At 39.4% G+C, this 19,190-nt stretch overlaps 1 protein-coding gene across 2 annotated transcripts in view; it reads right to left on the bottom strand.

The window, feature by feature from the left end:
* The window catches only part of EIF2B3 (eukaryotic translation initiation factor 2B subunit gamma), a 222,993-nt gene that overhangs the window by 4,589 nt on the left and 199,214 nt on the right, over positions 1-19,190 (bottom strand). For both annotated transcript variants that reach the window (XM_037827384.1, XM_037827385.1), the window contains exon 11: positions 17,453-17,556. In XM_037827384.1, coding sequence (XP_037683312.1) covers positions 17,453-17,556 — 104 coding nt within the window. The remainder of the gene's footprint in view (positions 1-17,452; positions 17,557-19,190) is intronic.

Below are 19,190 nucleotides of genomic sequence, written 5' to 3'. Positions count from 1 at the left end.
CAGCTGAGCAGTTGCTTTACATACTCTGGGGATCCTTTCCAAGGTACTCCATGGAGACAGAGAAAAAGTGGGGGTTTCTGAATCCTAATTTTAAGAAACCACCAATAGGACCCAGCTGCTCTAGACACAAGCTTCTCTGCAACCCAAAGGGAGCCCTGGGTGAGGTGGTATGTTGAACAGCAGAAACGGGTAAGCCTGAGGTTCCTGAGGATTAGGAAGAGCCAGGATACGGAGGCTAAATATATTTCTCCCACTAGCCTGGGAAAGAGGGGCCAAAGAGAGAAAAGGGGCATCACTGACCAAATTCTGCTGGGCAAGCCAGGAGTGCTTTTTCCTCTCATCTTTTGGAGGCCATTTGGAAATTATGCAGGCAGAAGACCCAGTTCTGTCACCCACTAGCTATGCACCTGGGTAAGTTTCAACTTTTCAAAGTTTCAGTTTCCGCTTTGCCAAATGGGGTCAATAATGAAGCCCTAACTTAAAGGGTTTTTGTGAGAATACAATAAGATAGCGTATGTGAGAACATTTTTAAGTCAACAGCATTTTAAGAATGCAATGCCATATTTCCTGTGATGGAGTTTAACCTATGTTTTAGCCCTCTCACCAAGGTTCATACTCTCAGTCTGTGTATAATTACTGCAGAAAGTACTAAGGGCTGGAGCACTGCTGCCGACCAACACTCCTGCTCAAAGGTTCTCTGGTGAGACATTGGACAGAGTGTGTCTGCTAAACTAAAAATGGCAGATAAAAATGCCAGCTTTCCTTACAGCTAGGGGGCATGGGCACGTGGACCCAGGCTCTACCTATGAGATGCAGTTGCCTGGATCTCAGACTAGGAACTAGTGATATAAAGAAGTACGCATCAAAGAATCCACTTGGGTTGGTAGATGGTTAGAGTAACAGTGCAAGCTGTGGCATCCAGTGTTTGATAAGGATGGCAGCAGTGTCCTCATCAGATTGGTTTGAGGTGTGATCTTGGCTGCAGCCCATTTTTTAACATTGATTCTGTAGCCTTCATAGTGCTTCTGTGAGCTACTTAGTCTCTTTTCAATGAATTCCTTATGAGCTTAAATCAGTCAAAGTTAGTTTCTGATAAAAAAACAAAACAAAACAACCTTAACTGATAAACTAGGTAACTCAGGAAAGCTCTCTCTTAGAAATGACAATTCTCACATCTGGAGGAAGACAGTGCTTGAAAGGTAAGAAGAAAGGCAGTCAGGAGGAGAGTTGCATCGAGTGAAGAAGTAAGGTTGAAGGATGGTATCTGGCCAAGGGCACATCTCCTCAGTTTACTTACTGGTGTCGCATGGAGTACTTCTATCAGAATAAGTTAAGAAAAAAGCAAGGAAAGATCCATTATAAGTGCAATCATCTAACAGATGCCTTTCCTGGAACCCTAACTACCTGTCCAGTAATCCCTTAAAATGTGCTTTATGCATCCAAAACTGATCAATTAATTAATTCTTTCTTTTTTTTCCTGAGCATCTATTAAAAGCCAGGACCTCTTCTGAGAGCTAGGGATACAAAAATAAATAAGACAATCTGTGGCTTTGAGGACCTCAGTCTAGTATGGATAGTAGATACACAGATAATTACCATAACTTGTTATATGTTTTTCAATAAGGGTACGGACGAAGTTTAGGGGTGCAGAGGAGGAATAAATGCTCTGAGGAATTAGGGGAAGGGTCAGAGAAGGTTATGCAGAGGACAAAACACTTTGGCAGAGTCTTCAAGAAAGGCATTCCAGAGAGAAAAGGAGAGGGGGAGAGAGAGAGGGAGAGGGAAAGAGAAGCGATGGGGGGAGAAGGGCATTTGCAAAGGCATGGAGAGGTACAACAGCACAGTGTGTTCAAGGAACTCTAAGTCCCTTGGTATGTTCCAGGAGATATGCACATCTGAATGCATTTAATTCTCACAACATCCTCCAAGGTAGGTATTATTGTCTCAATTTTTCTAGTTAAGAAAAACTGAGGCTTAGAGATTAAAACTTAACCTAGTACATATCCAGTGAGTTGTACAGCTATTAACCCAGGTCTGTTTGATTCTAGCCCAAAAGGGAGGCATGCAACTTTAAAAAAGAGAAGGGGTAAAATGAAGAAGGCCTTTGGTTAATGGGGAGATGGAAAATACAGTAGAGATACTATCTTGTAGCATATAAGCAATACTACAATACTACATAAACAAATCATACAAAGCCCAATAACAGAGGTTCTAGTCAACCAAGATGGCAGCATGCGATGTTCCAGGTTTCTGTTTCCCACAAAATCTTCGAATAACTAGTAAAAACTGGCAGAGACATCTTCCTCAGAACTCCAGAAAACAGTTAAAGGGTTGCAGTTACTAGACAAGTGCTGAATTAAGAAAAAGGCAACTTAAAAAATGGTAGGAAAAGTTCAAGGCGCCCTTTAGGTCCCTCCTCCACCCCCTCAAGTGTGGGTCCAGTTCTGGAGGGAGCAGAGTAACCCCTAAGTGCATAATGGAGTGCATGTATGTCTGTGCCAATCTGTCTGGGGGTAGCCTGAAGAACTGAACCAAGACACTCTCCAAAAACTTGCCTTGCACACAGAAGCAACTTGCAGACAGTTAAATCAGTGTAAGAAGCAATCAAATCACAATGGCCTGGGGCAAAGGATTACTGGCTTTAAAAAACAATAGAGAAGCCCTGGATGGAGAAAAGACTATTTCATAGGAAGAAGAGGGGGCACTCAGATCCCTGTAAATGGAATTCCTAAGGTCATGAGAGCATGTCCAGGATAAGATTCATGTTCAGAAAAGACCAGGGAGGACTCTGTGCTTTTGCATTGGGTGGTTGATCTTCAGTTTCATTGGTAAGAGGGCTAAGTTCTGAAGGAGAGTACCAGCCAACACAGAGCCAATTTGCAAAGACTGTGAAAAGTGTTTTATTACATTGTTTTGTTTGTTTTTGACGGCTCCTGGCATTCAAGGAAATCTATGTAATATCACTAGCTGGATACAAACTTAAGGAATAGGTAGGTCAGGGACTAAATTTCAGGGTTAACACATTGAAATATTAAAATCTACAGCGTGAACCAGAAGATTACAAGTCATGTAAAGAAATAGGAAATGAAGGCTCATTCAAAGGAGTAAGATAGAACATCAAGAAATCATTAATGAAGAAGATCAAACTATGGATATGCCAGATGTGGTAGTCTGGAGCTGTATGTATCCCAAAAAACATGTTCTTAAACATAATCCATTCATGTGGGTGTGAACCTGTAGTAAGTAGGTTACTTCACTTAATGTATGGCCTGCCTCAATCAAGATGGGTCTTAATCCTATTACTGGAGTCCTTTATAAGCAGAATGAAATTCAGACAGATAGAAAAAAAGCCACCAGAGGCAAGAAGGTGAAATTCAGTGGAACATGGAGGAGAACAAAGAGGCTAGGAGAGGCTGCTATGTGCATTGACATGTGACAGAGGAGCCCAGGAGCCCAGCAGCCAGCCCCAGCAAGTCAGTCTTTGGGGAGAAAGCATTGCCTTGATGACACCTTGATTTGGATTTACTTTTAGCCTCAAAACTGTGATCTAATAAATTACCATTGTTTAAGCCGACCCATTGCATAGTATTTGTTTTAGCAGCTGAGGAAACTAAAACACAATACAAAGACTATAAAAATGATCTTAAATATGCTCAAAGAGCTGAAGATAAGCACAGAGAAAGAATCAAAAGACATGAGGAAAATGATGTGTGAACAAAACGAGAATTTTAATAAAAAGATAGAAATTATTAAAAGGAACCAAACAGAAATACTGGTGTTGAAGTCCACAATAATTGAAATGTAAAATTCTCTAAGGGGTTTCAACAGCAGATTGGAGACAGAAGAAAAAGAATCAGTGAACTCAAAGATAAGACAATTGAAATTATTCAGACTGAAGAGCAGAGAGACAAAAGAATGAAAAACAGTGAACAGAACCTAAAAGACCTATGGAACATCATCGAGCATACAATATACACATTGTGGGAGTCCCAGAAGGAGAAGAAAGAGAGAAAGGGGCAGAGGGTATTCAAATAAATAATGCAGAATGAAAGACATAAATCTACAAATCCAAGAAACCCAATGAACCCCAAACAGGATAAACTCAAAGAGACACATACCCAGACACATTATTCAAACTGTCAAATACCAAAGACAAAGAGAGAATCCTGAAAGCTGCAAGAAATAAGTAATGTATCATGTACAAAGGAGCCCCAATAAGATTAAGTGCTTATTTCTCATCAGAAACAATGAAGGAAAGAAGACAGGACAAAATATTTAAAGTGCTGAAAGAAAACAACTGCCAACCATTTTAGTTTCCTTAGCTGCTCAAGCAAATACCACGCAATGAGTCAGGTTAAATAATGGGAATTTATTTGTTCACAGTTTGGAAGTTAAAAGAAAGTCCAAATCAAGGTGTCACCAAAGACTGTAACATTCTGGGGCTGGCTGCTGGTGATCCTTGCTCCTTAGCTTGTCACAGGGCAAGGCACATGGTGGCATCTTCTGGTCTCTCCCTTCTTTTCTGGATTCCATTGATGTTCAGCTTCTGGCTACTCCCTTTGTAGCTTTCTCTCTATGTCTGAGTTTCACTCTGCTTAAAAAGGACTCCAGTAATAGGATTAAGACCCATCCGGATTGAGGTGGGCCATACATTAAGAGAATTAACCTCATCAAAAGGTCCTACTTACAATGGTGTGCTGGTTTGAAATTGTTTTGCACCCCAGAAAAGCTATGCTCTTTTAATCCAATCTTGTGGGTGCAGACTTATTGTGGGTGGGATCTTTTGATTAGTTTTTTTACATGGAGATGTGAACCTGCCCATTCAAGGTGTGTCTTAATTAGTTTATTGGAGTCCCTAAGAGAGCTCAGGGGGAGAGAGAGCTCAGAGCTGACACAGACCCAGATGCTTGGTGATGCAGACAAAAAGACGTTTGGAGATGCTAAGCTAAGAGATGAAGCCCAGAGTTTGCCCCAGAGAAGCTAAGTAAGAACCCAGAGATGCTTAAAGAGAAAGCCACTGGAATCAGAAGCTGAAAGCAAGGCAACCCGGGAGCAAAGGACCAGCAGACACCAGCCATGTGCCCTCCTAGCTGACAGAGGTGTTCTGGACGCCACTGGCCTTCTTCAGTGAAGATATCTTCATGTTGATGCTTTAATTTGGACATTTTCATGGCCTTAGAACTGTGAATTTGTGAACTAATAATCCCCAATTGTAAAAGCCAATCCATTTCTGATATTTTGCATTCCAACAGCTTTAGCAATCAGAACAAATGGTTTCACAGCCATAGGAATGTATTAAGTTTAAGAACATGTTTTTCTGGAATACATACAGCTCCAAACCACCACACCAACCAAAAATTTTATATCCAGTGAAACTGTCTTTCAAAAATGAGAAAGACATAAAGATATTCCCAGATAAACAAAAGCTGAGGGAGTTTGTCCCCACTGGACCTGCCCTACAAGTAGTACTAAAGGGAGTTCTTCAGATCAAAAGCAGCATAAAGAATGAAGATCTCTGGCAAAGGTAACTACATGGATAATTATAAATTCTAGTACTACTGTATTATATTTTCGGTATGTAACTACTTTTTACTTCTTACAGCATCTAAAATGCAAATGAATAAAAGGTAATAATAAATCTACACTTTTGGTCACACAATGTATAAAGATACAATAATGAAAAGAACAACATTAATGTAGGGGGATAGAGGGTATATGAGCATAGTTTGTGCGTGCTATTGAAGTTAAGTTGGTATGGAACCAAACTAGATTGTTATAGATTCAGGATGTTAAATTTAAGCCCCATGGTAACCACAAGAAAATATCTGAAAAAATAAGCACAGAAGGAAATGAGAAGGGACTCAAAATGGTTCACTACACAAGATCAAATAAACAGGCAAGAAGGCAGAAATGAAAGAATTGAGGGGAAACAAGGTATAAGACTTACAAAAACCAAAGAGCAAAATGGCAGAAGAAAGTCTCGCATTACAGTACTTACTTTAAAAGTAAATAGATTAAACTCTCCAGTCAAAAGGCAGAAGGGATAAAAAAGCATTACTGAACTATATGCTGTCTACAAGAGACTCACCTTAAATTCAAAGACATAAGTAGGTTGAAAGTCAAAGGATGGAAAAAAAAATTCCATGCAAATAGTAACTGAAAGAGCACTGGGGTGGCTATACTAGTATCAGATAAAATAGACCTCAAGCCAAAAACTTACAAGGGACAAAGAAGAACTCCATACACTAATAAAAGGGCCAATTCAACAAGATGATATAACAATTATAAATATATATGCACTGTGCCGGTTTGAATGTATTATGTCCCCCCAAACGCCATTATCTTTGATGTAATCTTGTATGGGCAGACTTATTGGTGTTTATTAGGTTGGAATGTTTGGATTGGGTTGTTTCCATGGAGATGCGCCCTACCCAATTGTGGGTGATAACTCTGGTTGGATGGTTTCCATGGAGGTGTGGCCCTGCCCATTCAGCATGGGCCTTGATTAGTTTACTAGAGCACTATATAAGCTCAGACAGAAGGAGCGAGCTTGCTACAGCCAAGGGGACGCTTTGAAGAAGGCACAGGAGCTGAGCAGATGAGAGACAGTTTGAAGATGGCCATTGAAAGAAGACTCTTGCTCCAGAGAAGGTAAGAGACGACAAATGTCCCAAGAGCAACCTAGAGTGACATTTTGAAGAGGAGCTGTGGCCCAGAGAGGAACGTCCTGGGAGAAAGCCATTGTGAAACCAGAACTTGGAGCAGACGCCAGCCACATGCCTTCCCAGCTAACAGAGGTTTTCTGGACACCATTAGCCATCCTCCAGTGAAGGTACCCGATTGTTGATGTGTTACCTTGGACAGTTTATGGCCTTAAGACTACAACTGTGTAATCAAATAAACCCCCTTTATAAAAGCCAATCCATTTCTGGTATTTTGCAAAAAGGCAGCATTAGCAAACCAGAACATGCACCTAACAGCAGAGCCCCAAAATATATGATACAAATATGGAACAATTTGAAAGGGGAAATAAGATGGTTTTACATTATTAGTAGGGGATGTCAATATACCACTTTCAATAATGGATAGAACAGCTAGACAGAAGACCATAGGAAATGGAAGATTTGAAAGATACAATAAGCCAACTATACCTAACAGACATAGAACATTTTGCCCAACAGCAGCAAAACACATTCTTCTTTAGTATACATGGATCAGTCTCTATGATAGACCATAGTTTAAGTCACAAAAAAAGCCTCAATAAATCAAAAAATATTGAAATCATACAAAGTATCTTCTATGACCAGAATAAAGCCAGAAATCAACAATAGAGGGAGAGATGAAAAACACACAAATACATGGAAATTAAATGACACATTCTTAGACAACCAGTGGATCAAAGGAAAAATCACAAAGGAAAATTAGGAAATATCTTCAAGTAATTGAAAATGAAAACACAACATACCAAACACCCCTTCTTGATAAAGCATGGAATAGAAGGAAACTTCTTCAACATTATAAATGTTGGGATGAGAGGGAAATTTATAGTTCTAAATGCTTAAGTTATAAAAGAAGAAAGGTCTCAAATGAGCAACCATCTCACACTTGGAAGATCTAGAAGAAAAGAGCAAACTATACCCAAAGTAAGCAGAAGGAGGCAAATACCAAAGTAGAATGCAGATAATTAAAATAGAGAAGGAAAAAAATAGAAAGAATCAACAAAACCAAAAGTTGTTTCCTTGAAAAGATCAATAAAATTGACAAACCTTTAGGTAAATAAAAGAGAGAGAGAACACAAATAATTAAAGTCAGAAATAAAAGAAGGGACATTACTATTGACCTCACAGAAATAAAAAGAATTATGAGGATACTATGAACAACTGTATGCCAACACATTAGAAAACCCAGATGAAATGGACAAATTCCCAGAAGCACATAAATTACCTAAACTGAACCAAGAAGAATTAGAAGACTGAAGTAGACCTATAGCAAGTAAAGATGTTGAATTAGTAATTTAAAAAAAACTCACAACAAATAAAAGTCCAGGAGCAGATGACCTCACTGGTGAATTTTACCAAACATTCAAAGTAAACTAACAATAATCCTGCTCAAATTCTTTAAAAAATTTAAGAGGAGGGAATACTTCCTAACTCATTCTATGAGGCCAGCATCACCTTAATACCAAAGCCAGATAGAGACAGTATAAGAAAAGAAAATTACAGACCAATATCCCTTATGAATATAGATGCAAAAATCCTCAAAAAAATATTAGCAACTGAATCCAGGGGCACGTAAAAAGGATTATACCCCATGACCAAATGACATTTATCCCAGGAATGCAAAGGTGGTTCAACATAAGAAAATCAATTAATATAATAAGCACATTAATAGAATGAAGGGGAAAAAAGCTTAATGAACATTTCAATTGATGCAGAAAAAGCATTTGACAAATCCAGCACCCCTTTTACTAAAAACATGGAATAGAAGGAAATGACCTCAACATTATAAAGGGAATTATAAAAATCCACCACTAACATCATACTCAATGGTGAAAGACTGAAAACTTTTCCCCTAAGATCAGAAATAAGACAAGGATGCCCACAGTCACTATTGCTATTCAACACTGTACTGAAAGTTCTACCCAGAGCAATTAGGCAAGTAAAAGAAAAAAAATGCATCCAAACTGGAGAGGAAGAAGTAAAAATTTCCCTTTTTGATGACTTGATCAAGATGACTTGTTCCTATATACAGAAAATACCAAAAAATCCACCACAAAGCTACTAAAGCTAATAAACATTCAGCAAAGTGGCAGGGTACAAGATCAACATGCAGAAATCAATGGTGTTACTATATACTAATAATGAACAATCTGAAAAGGAAAGGAAGAAAAAATTTCCATTTAAAATAGCAATCAAGAGAATCATATATCTGAATAAATTTAACAAAGGATGTAAAGGACTTATACACAGAAAACTACAAAACATTGATGAATGATACCAAAGGAGTTCTAAATAAATGGAAAAACATTCTGTGTTCACGGATTGAAAGACTAAAAGTTGTTAAGAAGTCAATTCTATCCAAAGTAATTTGTAGATTCAACACAATCCTAATAAAAATTCTAACAGCCTTCTTTGCAGAAATGGAAAAGCCAATCATCTGTTCTCACAAACATTGAGGACTGATGACTTGGTATGCCCAGCCCTCTATCTTGGGGCTTGCTCTTATGAAGCTCGTTACTGCAAAAGGAGAGGCTAAACCTGCTTATAATTGTGCCTAAGAGTCTCTCCCTGAGTGCTTCTGTGTGGCTCAGATGTGGCTCTCTCTCTCTCTCTAGCTAAGCCACCTAGGCAGGTGAACTCACTGCCCTCCCCCCTATGTGGGACCTGACTCCCAGGGGTGTAAATCTCCCTGGCAACGCAGGATATGACACCCAGGGATGAATTTGGACCCGGCATCGTGGGATTGACAACACCTTCTTGACCAAAAGGGGGATGCAAAATGAAACGAAATAAAGTTCCAGTGGCTGAGAGATTTCAAATGGAGTTGAGAGGTCACTCTGGTGGACATTCTTACTCACTGTTCTAGTTTGCTGATGCTGCTGGAATGCAAAACACCAGAAATGGATTGGCTTTTATAAAGGGCGTTTATTTGGTTATACAGTTACAGTCTTAAGGCCATAAAGTGTCCAAGGCAACACATCAACAATCGGGTACCTTCACTGGAGATGGCCAATGGTGTCCAGAAAACCTCTGTTAGCTGGGAAGGCAAGTGGCTGGCATCTGCTCCAGAGTTCTGGTTTCACAATAGCTTTCTCCCAGGACATTCCTCTCTAGGCTTCAGCTTCTCTCCAAAATGTCACTCTCAGTTGCTCTCGGGGCATTTGTCCTCTCTTAGCTTCTCTGGAGCAAAAGTCTGCTTTCAAAGGCAACTCTGTAAACTGCAGTTCCTCTCTCAGCTCCTGTGCATTCTTCAAAGTGTCCCTCTTGGCTGTAGCAAGCTTGCTCCTTCTGTCTGAGCTTATATATTATTCTAGTAAACTGATCAAGGCCCATGCTGAATGGGTGGGGCCACACCTCCATGGAAACTATCCAATCAGAGTTATCACCCACAGCTGGGTGGGGCACATTTCCATGGAAACAACCTAATCCAAACATTCCAACTTAATCCCCACTAATATGTCTGCCTCCATAAGATTGCATCTAAGAACATGGTTTTTTCTGGGGGACATAATATATACAAACCAGTACACACACTATATAGATAACCCTTTTTAGGTTTTAATATATTGGAGTAGCTAGAAGTAAATACCTGAAACTATCAAACTCCAACCCAGTAGTCTTGACTCTTGAAGACGAGTGTATAACAATGTAGCTTACAAGGGGTGACAGTGTGATTGTGAAAACCTCGTGGATTGCACTTCCTTTATCCAGTGTATGGATGGATGAGTAGAAAAATGGGGACAAAAACTAAATGAAAAATAGGGTGGGATGGGGGGTATGATTTGGGTGTTCTTTTTTACTTTTTTTTTTATTCTTATTCTGATTCTTTCTGGTGTAAGGAAAATGTTCAAAAATAGATTGGGGTGGAGGAGCTAAGATGGCAGCATAGAGAGGAGTGGAAGACGGTTAGTCCTCCCCGGAACAATTCATAAATGACCAAAAAACTAGTAAATAACCTGGAATAACTGCAGGGAGACAAACGTGACTGTCCACTCATCATCCACCAACCTGAATTGGGAGGAATGCCCGAGATCGCAGCATAAAATCTGTAAGTAAAACTGCGGACCCGTTCTGAGAGCCGAGAGCCCCTCCCTCACGGAAGCCACGCGGTGCTAGAGAGCAGCACTCTACAAATAAGCTAGTGTACCTCAGCCCATCCCCAACTGGGGTTTTAATGTTAACTGCTCAATACAGACAGTGAATCCTCAACAAGCAGACAGAGGCTTTTGGTGGCAATTGACCTGGGAGAGTTGGGGGACATATCTGTCTCAGAATGGGGAGCCCAGAGGATCGGGTGCTATCTCTGGCTGATGGGTGAGCCTGGGAGTTTTTCTGTCCCTTTTTCTCTCTGTGGAGAAAACCTCAGCCGTTTTCAGCCTGCAGTGCTTTGCAGTAAAGACAGCCTCAGCCATTTTAAAATCAAAATGCTTTGATCAGCAGAGTCAGAGAAACAAAGAACTTACTGATATGCAGATAACATCTCTTGAGGGGGCATAGCTTCCCAAGAGGAAAGGGAGGGGCCCAGCTCTACTGCCTGCCTTTCCGGAACCAGACCCCAAAGCCTGGGGCAGGAGAGCCACAGGCCACACCCTCTTACACAGGTGGTGACAGGCCGACAGGTGCATCTGCCAGGCAGAAAAGCACAGGTGTATCAATCCTCTAAGAAAAAACCATCAGGGAAACCAGATACTGAATATTACCTCCTTCTGTGACCTGAGCCTGTTCTCGTCTGGGAAAACCTGATTGGGGTGGCCTAGGAGGTCAGATGCCTACACAACAGAAAACTACAACTTACACTAAGAAAAATGAAGCTATGGCCCAGTCAAAGGAACAAAGGTACACTTCAACTGAGATACAGGGATTTAAACAACTAATGCTAAATCAATTCAAAAAGTTTAGAGAATATTTCGCAAAAGAGATAGAGGCTGTAAAGAAAACACTGGGCATACATAAGGCAGAAATCGAAAGTTCAAAAAAACAACTAGTAGAATCCATGGAAATAAAAGGCATAACACAAGAGACGAAAGACACAATGGAAACATACAACAGCAGATCTCAAGAGGCAGAAGAAAACACTCAAGAACTGGAGAACAAAACACCTGAAAGCCTACATGCAAAGGAGCAGAGGGAGAAAAGAATGAAAAAATATGAGCAATGTCTCCAGGAACTTAAAGATGAAACAAAGTACAAGAATGTACGTATCATTGGTGTCCCAGAAGGAGAAGAGAAGGGAAAAGGGGCAGAGGCAATAACAGAGGAAATAATCAATGAAAATTTCCCATCTCTTAAGAAAGACATACAATTACAGATCCAAGAAGCACAGTGTACTCCAAACAGAATAGCTCTGAATAGGCCTATCTGAATAATAAAAAACTAAAAGTAATCAGATTATCAAATGTCAAAGACAAAGAGAGAATCCTGAAAGCAGCAAGAGAAAAGCAATCCATCACATACAAAGGAAGCTTAATAAGACTATGTGCAGATCTCTCAGCAGAAACCATGGAGGCAAGAAGGAAGTGGTGTGATATATTTAAGATACTGAAAGAGAAAAACCGCCAACCAAGAATCCTATATCTAGCAAAGCTGTCCTTCAAATATGAGGGCGAGCTCAAAATATTTTCTGACAAACAGACAATGAGAGACTTTGTGAACAAGACACCCGCTGTACAGGAAATACTAAAGGGAGCACTACAGAGTGATAGGAGAAGACAGGAGTGCGTGGTTTGGAACACAATTTTGGGAGATAGTAGCACAGGAATGAACAAAGATAACTATGAATACAGTTGAGAGAAGAAGGTTGGGAGCATGTGAGACACCAAAAGAAAGGAGGAAAGATAAAGAATGGGACTGTGTAACTCGGTGAAATCTAGAGTGTTCAACAATTGTGATAAAATGTAAAAATATGTTCTTTTCGAGGGAGAACAAGCAAATGTCAACCTTGCAAGGTGTTAAAAATGGGGAGGCATTGGGGGAGGGATGCAATCAATGTAAACTAGAGACTGTAACTAATAGAATCATTGTATTATGCTTCCTTTAATGTAACAAAGGCGATATACCAAGGTAAATGCAGATAAGAGGGGGGGATGGGGAGGTATGTTAGACACTTGACATTGGTGGTGTTGTCTGACTCTTTATTCTACTTTGATTTAAGGTTACTTTTCCTTTTGCTACTTTCTAGCTGTCATTTTTTTTCCCTCTTTCTTTTGCCTCTCTACCTTCTTTGACTCTCCCTCCTGTCTTGTGGAAGAAATGTAGATGCCCTTATATAGATAGTGGTGAAGGTGGTGAACACATAAATATGTGACCATACAGAGAACCATCGATTGTTTACTTAAGATGGAATGTATGGTGTGTGAACAAAACTATCTTAAAAAAAAACAAATGGGTTGATGACAAAACCTCAAGGGCAGTATACTGAGTGAAATAAGCCAGACACATAAGGACAAATATTGCAGGGTCTCACTGATAAGAACTAATTACAATATGTAAACTCATAGACATGAAATATAAGGTACCAAGATATAGGATGAGGCTTAAGAATGGGGAGTGGTTGCTTAGTATGAGCAGAATGTTCAACTAGGATGAACTTAAATGTTTGGAAATGAACAGAGGTGTCGGTAGCAAGATGTGAGAATAACTAACAGTGCCAAATGGTGTGTGAATGAGGTGGAATGGGGAAGCTCAGAGTAATATATGTCACCAGAAGGAAAGTTGGAGGTCAAAAGATGGGAATGTATAAAACTGAATCCTATGGTGGACAATGTCCATGATTAACTGTACAAATATTAGAAAACTCTTCCATGAACCAGAACAAATGTATGACAATACAACTAAAGTTAATAATAGAGGGGCATATAGGGAAGAAATATATACCTATTGCAAACTATATACTACAGTTAGTAGTATTTCAACATTCTTTCATAAACAGTAACAAATGTACTATACCAATACTACGAGTCAACAATTGAGGCGGGTTGATTAGGGATATGGGAGGATTCGAGTTTCCTTTCCTTTTTTTTTTTTTTTTTTTACATCTTTCACTTTATTTCTTTTCTAGAGTAATGAAAAGGTTCCAAAAATTGAACAAAAATTAAGTGCAGTGATGGATGCACAGCTGTATGAGGGTACCAGGGGCAACTAATTGTACACTTTGGATCTTTGGATAATTGTATGGTACCTGAACAATCCCAATAAAAATTAAAAAAAAATACATAAAAAATAGATTGGGGTGATGAATGCATAACTATATGATGGTACTATGAACAGCTGATCATACACTATGGATGATTGTATGGTATTTGAATATATCTCAATACAACTGAATTCAATTTAAAAAAAAAAAGCCAATCATCAAATTCATATAGAAAGGGAAGGGACCCCCAGAGAGCCAAACCATCTTGAAAAAATAGAAAGTTGAAGGACTCATACTTTTCAATTTTAAAAACTATTAAAAAGCTGCAGTAATCCAAACAGTGTGTATTGGCATAAGGATAGACATAGAGACCAATGGATTCAAACCGAGAATCAGAAATAAGCCCTGACATTTATGGTCAGTTGATTTTTGACATGGGTGCCAAGTATACTGAATTGTGAAATAGTCTCTTCAGGAAATGGTGCTGTGAAAATTGGATAGCCATATGCAGAAGAATGAAAAAGAACCCTTACTTCACACCATATACAAAAATTAACCCAAAATGGATCAAAGACCTAAATATAAGAACTAAAATTATAAGACTCTTAGAAGAAAACACAAGGAAGCATCATCAGGTCATGTATTATGCAATGCATTCTTAGACTTTGTAATAAAAGCAAGAGCAACAAAAGAAAAAATAGAAAATGGGACTTCATCAAAATAAAAACTTATGTGCATCAAAGGACATTATCAAGGAAATGAAAAGACAACCTACATAATGGGAGAAAATATTTGGAAAACTGCATATCTGATAAGGGTTTAAAATCCAGAATATAAAAAAACCCCCTACAACTCAACAACAAAAAGACAAACAACCCAATTAAAAAATGGGCCAAGGATTTCAACAGACATTTCTCCAAAGAAGATTTTCATATGGACAGTAAGTATATGAAAAGATGCTCAACATCATTAGTCTTTAAGGAAACACAAATTAAAATACAACGAGGTACCGCTTCACACACACACAATAGCTAAGAGGGCTATTGTCACAAAAATGGAAAATAACAAGGGTTGACAAGGATATGGAGAAATAGGAACACTTGTACATTGTTGGTGGGAATGTAAAATGGTATAGCTGCTGTGAAAAACTGTTTGGTGGTTCCTCAGAAAGTTAAGTATAGAATTACCACATGATCTGGCAATCCCACTTCTAAGTAGATACCCAAAAGAAGTGAAAGTGGGACTTGGACAGATATTTGCACACTGATGTTCATAGAGCATTATTCATAATTGTCAAAAGGTGGAAGCAACCCAAGAGTTCATCAACTGATGAATGAGTAAATAAAATGTAGTACATATTTTTAATGGAATAATATCCAGCCATAAAAAAGAGTGATTGAAAAATGCAATCAATTGGATGAACCTTGAAGACTTCACGTGGGGTGAAATAAGTCAGACACAAAAGGACAAATATAGCATGATCTCACTTACATGAAATAAGCAGAATATGCAAACTCATAGAGTCAGAAATTAGAATACAGCTTATCAGGGCAAGGCTAGGGGTGGGGAATGGGGAATTAATGCTAATGGGTACACATTTCTGTTTGGGGTGCCAGAAAATTTTGGAACTGGATGGTGTCACGACACTGTGAATGTAATTTACACCACTGAATTTTATACTTGAAAATGTTTACAACTGGAAAATTTATGTTGTATAAAATCAACTGGGGAGTCCAATAACAAAAGCAATTAATATATGATCTGAGCATATAAAATGCTTGACAGAGAACCCCTAGCTTGCAGTACAGTGCAGAGTTCTCATTCATTCAGGGGACGGAGTCCCTAAAATCAGGGTAGTTTTTTTGCTGGACTTCTTAAAATATTGATAGGTAGTTTCATCATACAAAGTTGGAATAATTTCATATCTGCCTTTATTCTCAAAGTCCTAAGTACTCTTGTTAATAATAAAACAAGCTATTGAATTAAGTATGATTTGGCCATGGCTGAGTTTTTCTGTTAACACCTGTTTCCTATAACTTAGTAGCTAGGTGATCTAAGGGAAATTAATTCACCTTTCTCTGCCTCAGTATCCTCATCTGTAAAATGGAGATAATACTAATACTGAAAAAGGACTATAAAAGGAAAAACAAATATTCAATAATCCCATTTAGTAACTTAACTTTTTCCTTGCAAATTGAGAATAAACTGCAATCATCCACCTGAATTGCAGTGTGAGAACCAAATCTACTGAACAATATTCCTAGTCATCTCTTGCCACTGTGATATCTTATCCAGGACCTTGAGAACACAGCAAAATGCCTTCTACAAATTCAGAATTGGAAGGGTTAATTCCTTTGCCAATTCCCCCATTTCATCCTATTTTAGGGTTAGGAATAATTTCAAAAGGAATCAGTCATTCTTACTGATCTTGAGTTTTGCCTACTCTTTGGTTAAAAACATCCAGCCAAATTGTGGACAGTTCAAATTTATCCTGCCCCACAGGGAAATCCTAGTCTTTGAATATCTCTCAAGCTCTATACTGTCCTTCTGGAGGCTATAGAGCAGGGTGAACTGACAGCATAGTTTACAGTATTACCTCTAAGTAGTTGAGAATGACTCTGAGCATCACACTCTGCTACTCTTCAGCCAGGCTAGGAATCTATGGGACTACCTTCCTTAATTACCAGGTCAAAAGAGGTGTTCAAGGACCTCAGGAGGCCAGGGCTAGTTCCCTGCTGGATTACTGGCCTTTCTCTCTCATGCTTGAGAGCCACTGTAAAATACTGGTGCTAATTTGGGCCACTAGATCTTTTTGGCGTGTTTTCAATTTTTTGAAGGTAAGGCTGCATACATGCTTGAGCTTATAAATTCCTAGAAATGAACTAAGTCAAAGTTAAAAAATTTGACAATGGTATCTGTGCTAGTATGAATGTATTATGTTCCCCAGAAAAAGCCATATTCTTTGCTGCAATCTTGTGGGGCAGACATAATAAGTTAGAATGTTTGGATTAGGTTGTTTGCATGGAAATGTGCCTCACCCAACTGTGGGTGATGACTCTAATTGGATAATTTCCATGGAGGTGTTACCCCATCCATTTAGGGTGGGTCTAAATTAAATCACTGGAGTCCTATAAATGAGCTGACAAACAGAAGGAACTTAGTGCAGCTGAGAGTGACATTTTGAAGAGAAGCTGAAGCCTAGGGAGGAACATCCTGGGAGAAAGCCATTGTGAAACCAGAACTTGGAGAAGACACTAGCCACGTGCCTTCCCAGCTAAAAGGTTTTCTGGACGCCATTGGCCATCCTCCAGTGAAGGTACCTGATTGTTGGTGGACACTTTATGGCTTTAAGACTGTAACTGTGTAACCAAATAAACCCCCTTTTATAAAAGCCAATCCATTTCTGGTGTTTTGCATTCTGGCAGCATTAGCAAACTAGAACAGTGTCAATCACCCTCCAAAGATGGCTGTATCAAATTATATTCTTATCCATAGTGTATGCATGTGCTTGTTCCCCACATCCTTATCACACTGAGATTATCTGTGCTAGTGTGATAGATAAAAAATGGCATCTGTAGTTGTAATTTAGGCTCTAGTTTACCTTTGGCTTCGATCCTTTGTCCACTTCCAACTAGGCAGTCCTTGATGTCTGCTCCCTTCTCGATCACAGCATTGTTGCAGATGATGCTACCCTGAATGCTGCTTCTGTAACACAGTAGCCAAGTTAGGGAGTGCACAGGACTCTTGTCACAATCTCACACTACTGGCTGGAAGTTCTGGCTCTTCTCAGGACAGGAACAGCTGTCAGTCCAGGTAATGGCTACATGCCTAGAAGACAAAATGGCTCTGGCTTCGGAGAGGTTTAGAGTTGAGATATGATCATAATGATCTTCCCCTATGGCCTGAAAAGGCAGACATTCTGACTACAGTTCTTTAGGCATCCCACACCTAGAGTTCTAAATTCTAAGCAACCTCTTCTCTTCTGGTCTGGGGATGGAAGCTGGCAAGGTTGACCTACCACTCTTGTCTCTCTCATCTGAGAAGAAATAGGAAATTTTGTTTTGGGCTCAAATCCCATTAATCTTTCTAGAGGATCAACTATGGAAACAGTGAGTGTCTCACAGCTCTTACCACAAATTCTGGTTAATTAAAACCATACTCATTTAGGAAAAAGAGGGCTCTTTAAAAACCAGCTTCATTCCACATAAAAGACTACTCCAGATGCTAAAATCACACCCACAGAGAGTAGCTCTTAGCATTTGAATGTGTTTAATAAAGAGCATCTTCCTGGCTCCTGAAGACTGGTGGGTGGGAGAAAAGGTTCTCTTGAAAATTGTCACTAGCATTTATTGCATACCTACTTTATGCCAGGCATTGTGCTATAAATACTCTACAAAAATTATAGAAGTGATTTCTAAATCTAGCCATTCATCAGAAGAATCACCTGGGCCACATAAAAAATAACAAGCAAATCCACTCGCAATGTCTTGGCCCCCATCAATCTTTTTAGTAGCTCTCAGATGGAGGTCCTGTTTCTCAATTAGAAAAAAAAAGCTTCTGAGGTCAGTCATTCTTACTTCTGATGCAGCAGAAATAACAACCACGTTTTGCAGACGAGGTAACAGATTTAGAGGAATTAAACCATTTATCCCAAACCACATAACTGTCAAGTAGTAGATTCAAATCCTGATCTGCCTGACTCCAGAAACCATACATTTAATCATAATGCCAAACAAAGAAGTTAAGGGGAGAAAAGAATGGAAGAAGCCTAGAATTGCTCAGAAGCTTTTCTGAGCCTAGTGGCTCTGTGGAAGGAGCTCTGTCCTAACAACTGAATATTCAGTACTTTTAAGCATCAGAGATGGGCGAGAAGGAAGTGAATAGGAAAGGTATGAACACCCACTTGAACAAAGCAAAGCAAAGCAAAACAAAACACAACACAACACAACACCAACTGAGGAAAAATTCTCAAGCAACTCAGGGGGCACAGGGGGGTGGTGGTGGTGGTGAGGAGGGGTAGAGGGCTTTCCAAGGTCTGAAACAATGGATGCACAGGCCATTAAAGATTCTTCCCAAATGTCAACATTTTAGTAAAATGTAAAAAGGAATTCTAGTACTTTATGGCATTTCAGAGTCTTCTTTATTTTACTAGAAGGTTGGAAAGTAGCAAAAGGCCAAAGCCATGGCACCTCTGCTGTGTGGGCTAGAGATGGGCAGATAGCACTAGTTTACTTTTTTGGTACAGACTCAGGACACTCTCAGTGGGTGGGCTTCAAGGGACCAACTAGAGCCTTCCAAATTGTCCTCTGCCTTAGGCCAAGCAGACCAGCCAGCAGTTA

This window comes from Choloepus didactylus, chromosome 2 (assembly GCF_015220235.1).
Source record: "Choloepus didactylus isolate mChoDid1 chromosome 2, mChoDid1.pri, whole genome shotgun sequence".
NCBI classification, from domain to species: Eukaryota; Metazoa; Chordata; class Mammalia; order Pilosa; family Megalonychidae; genus Choloepus; species Choloepus didactylus.
Note: the sequence above shows the minus strand (reverse complement) of the source record. Positions and strands in the feature narration are given on the sequence as shown.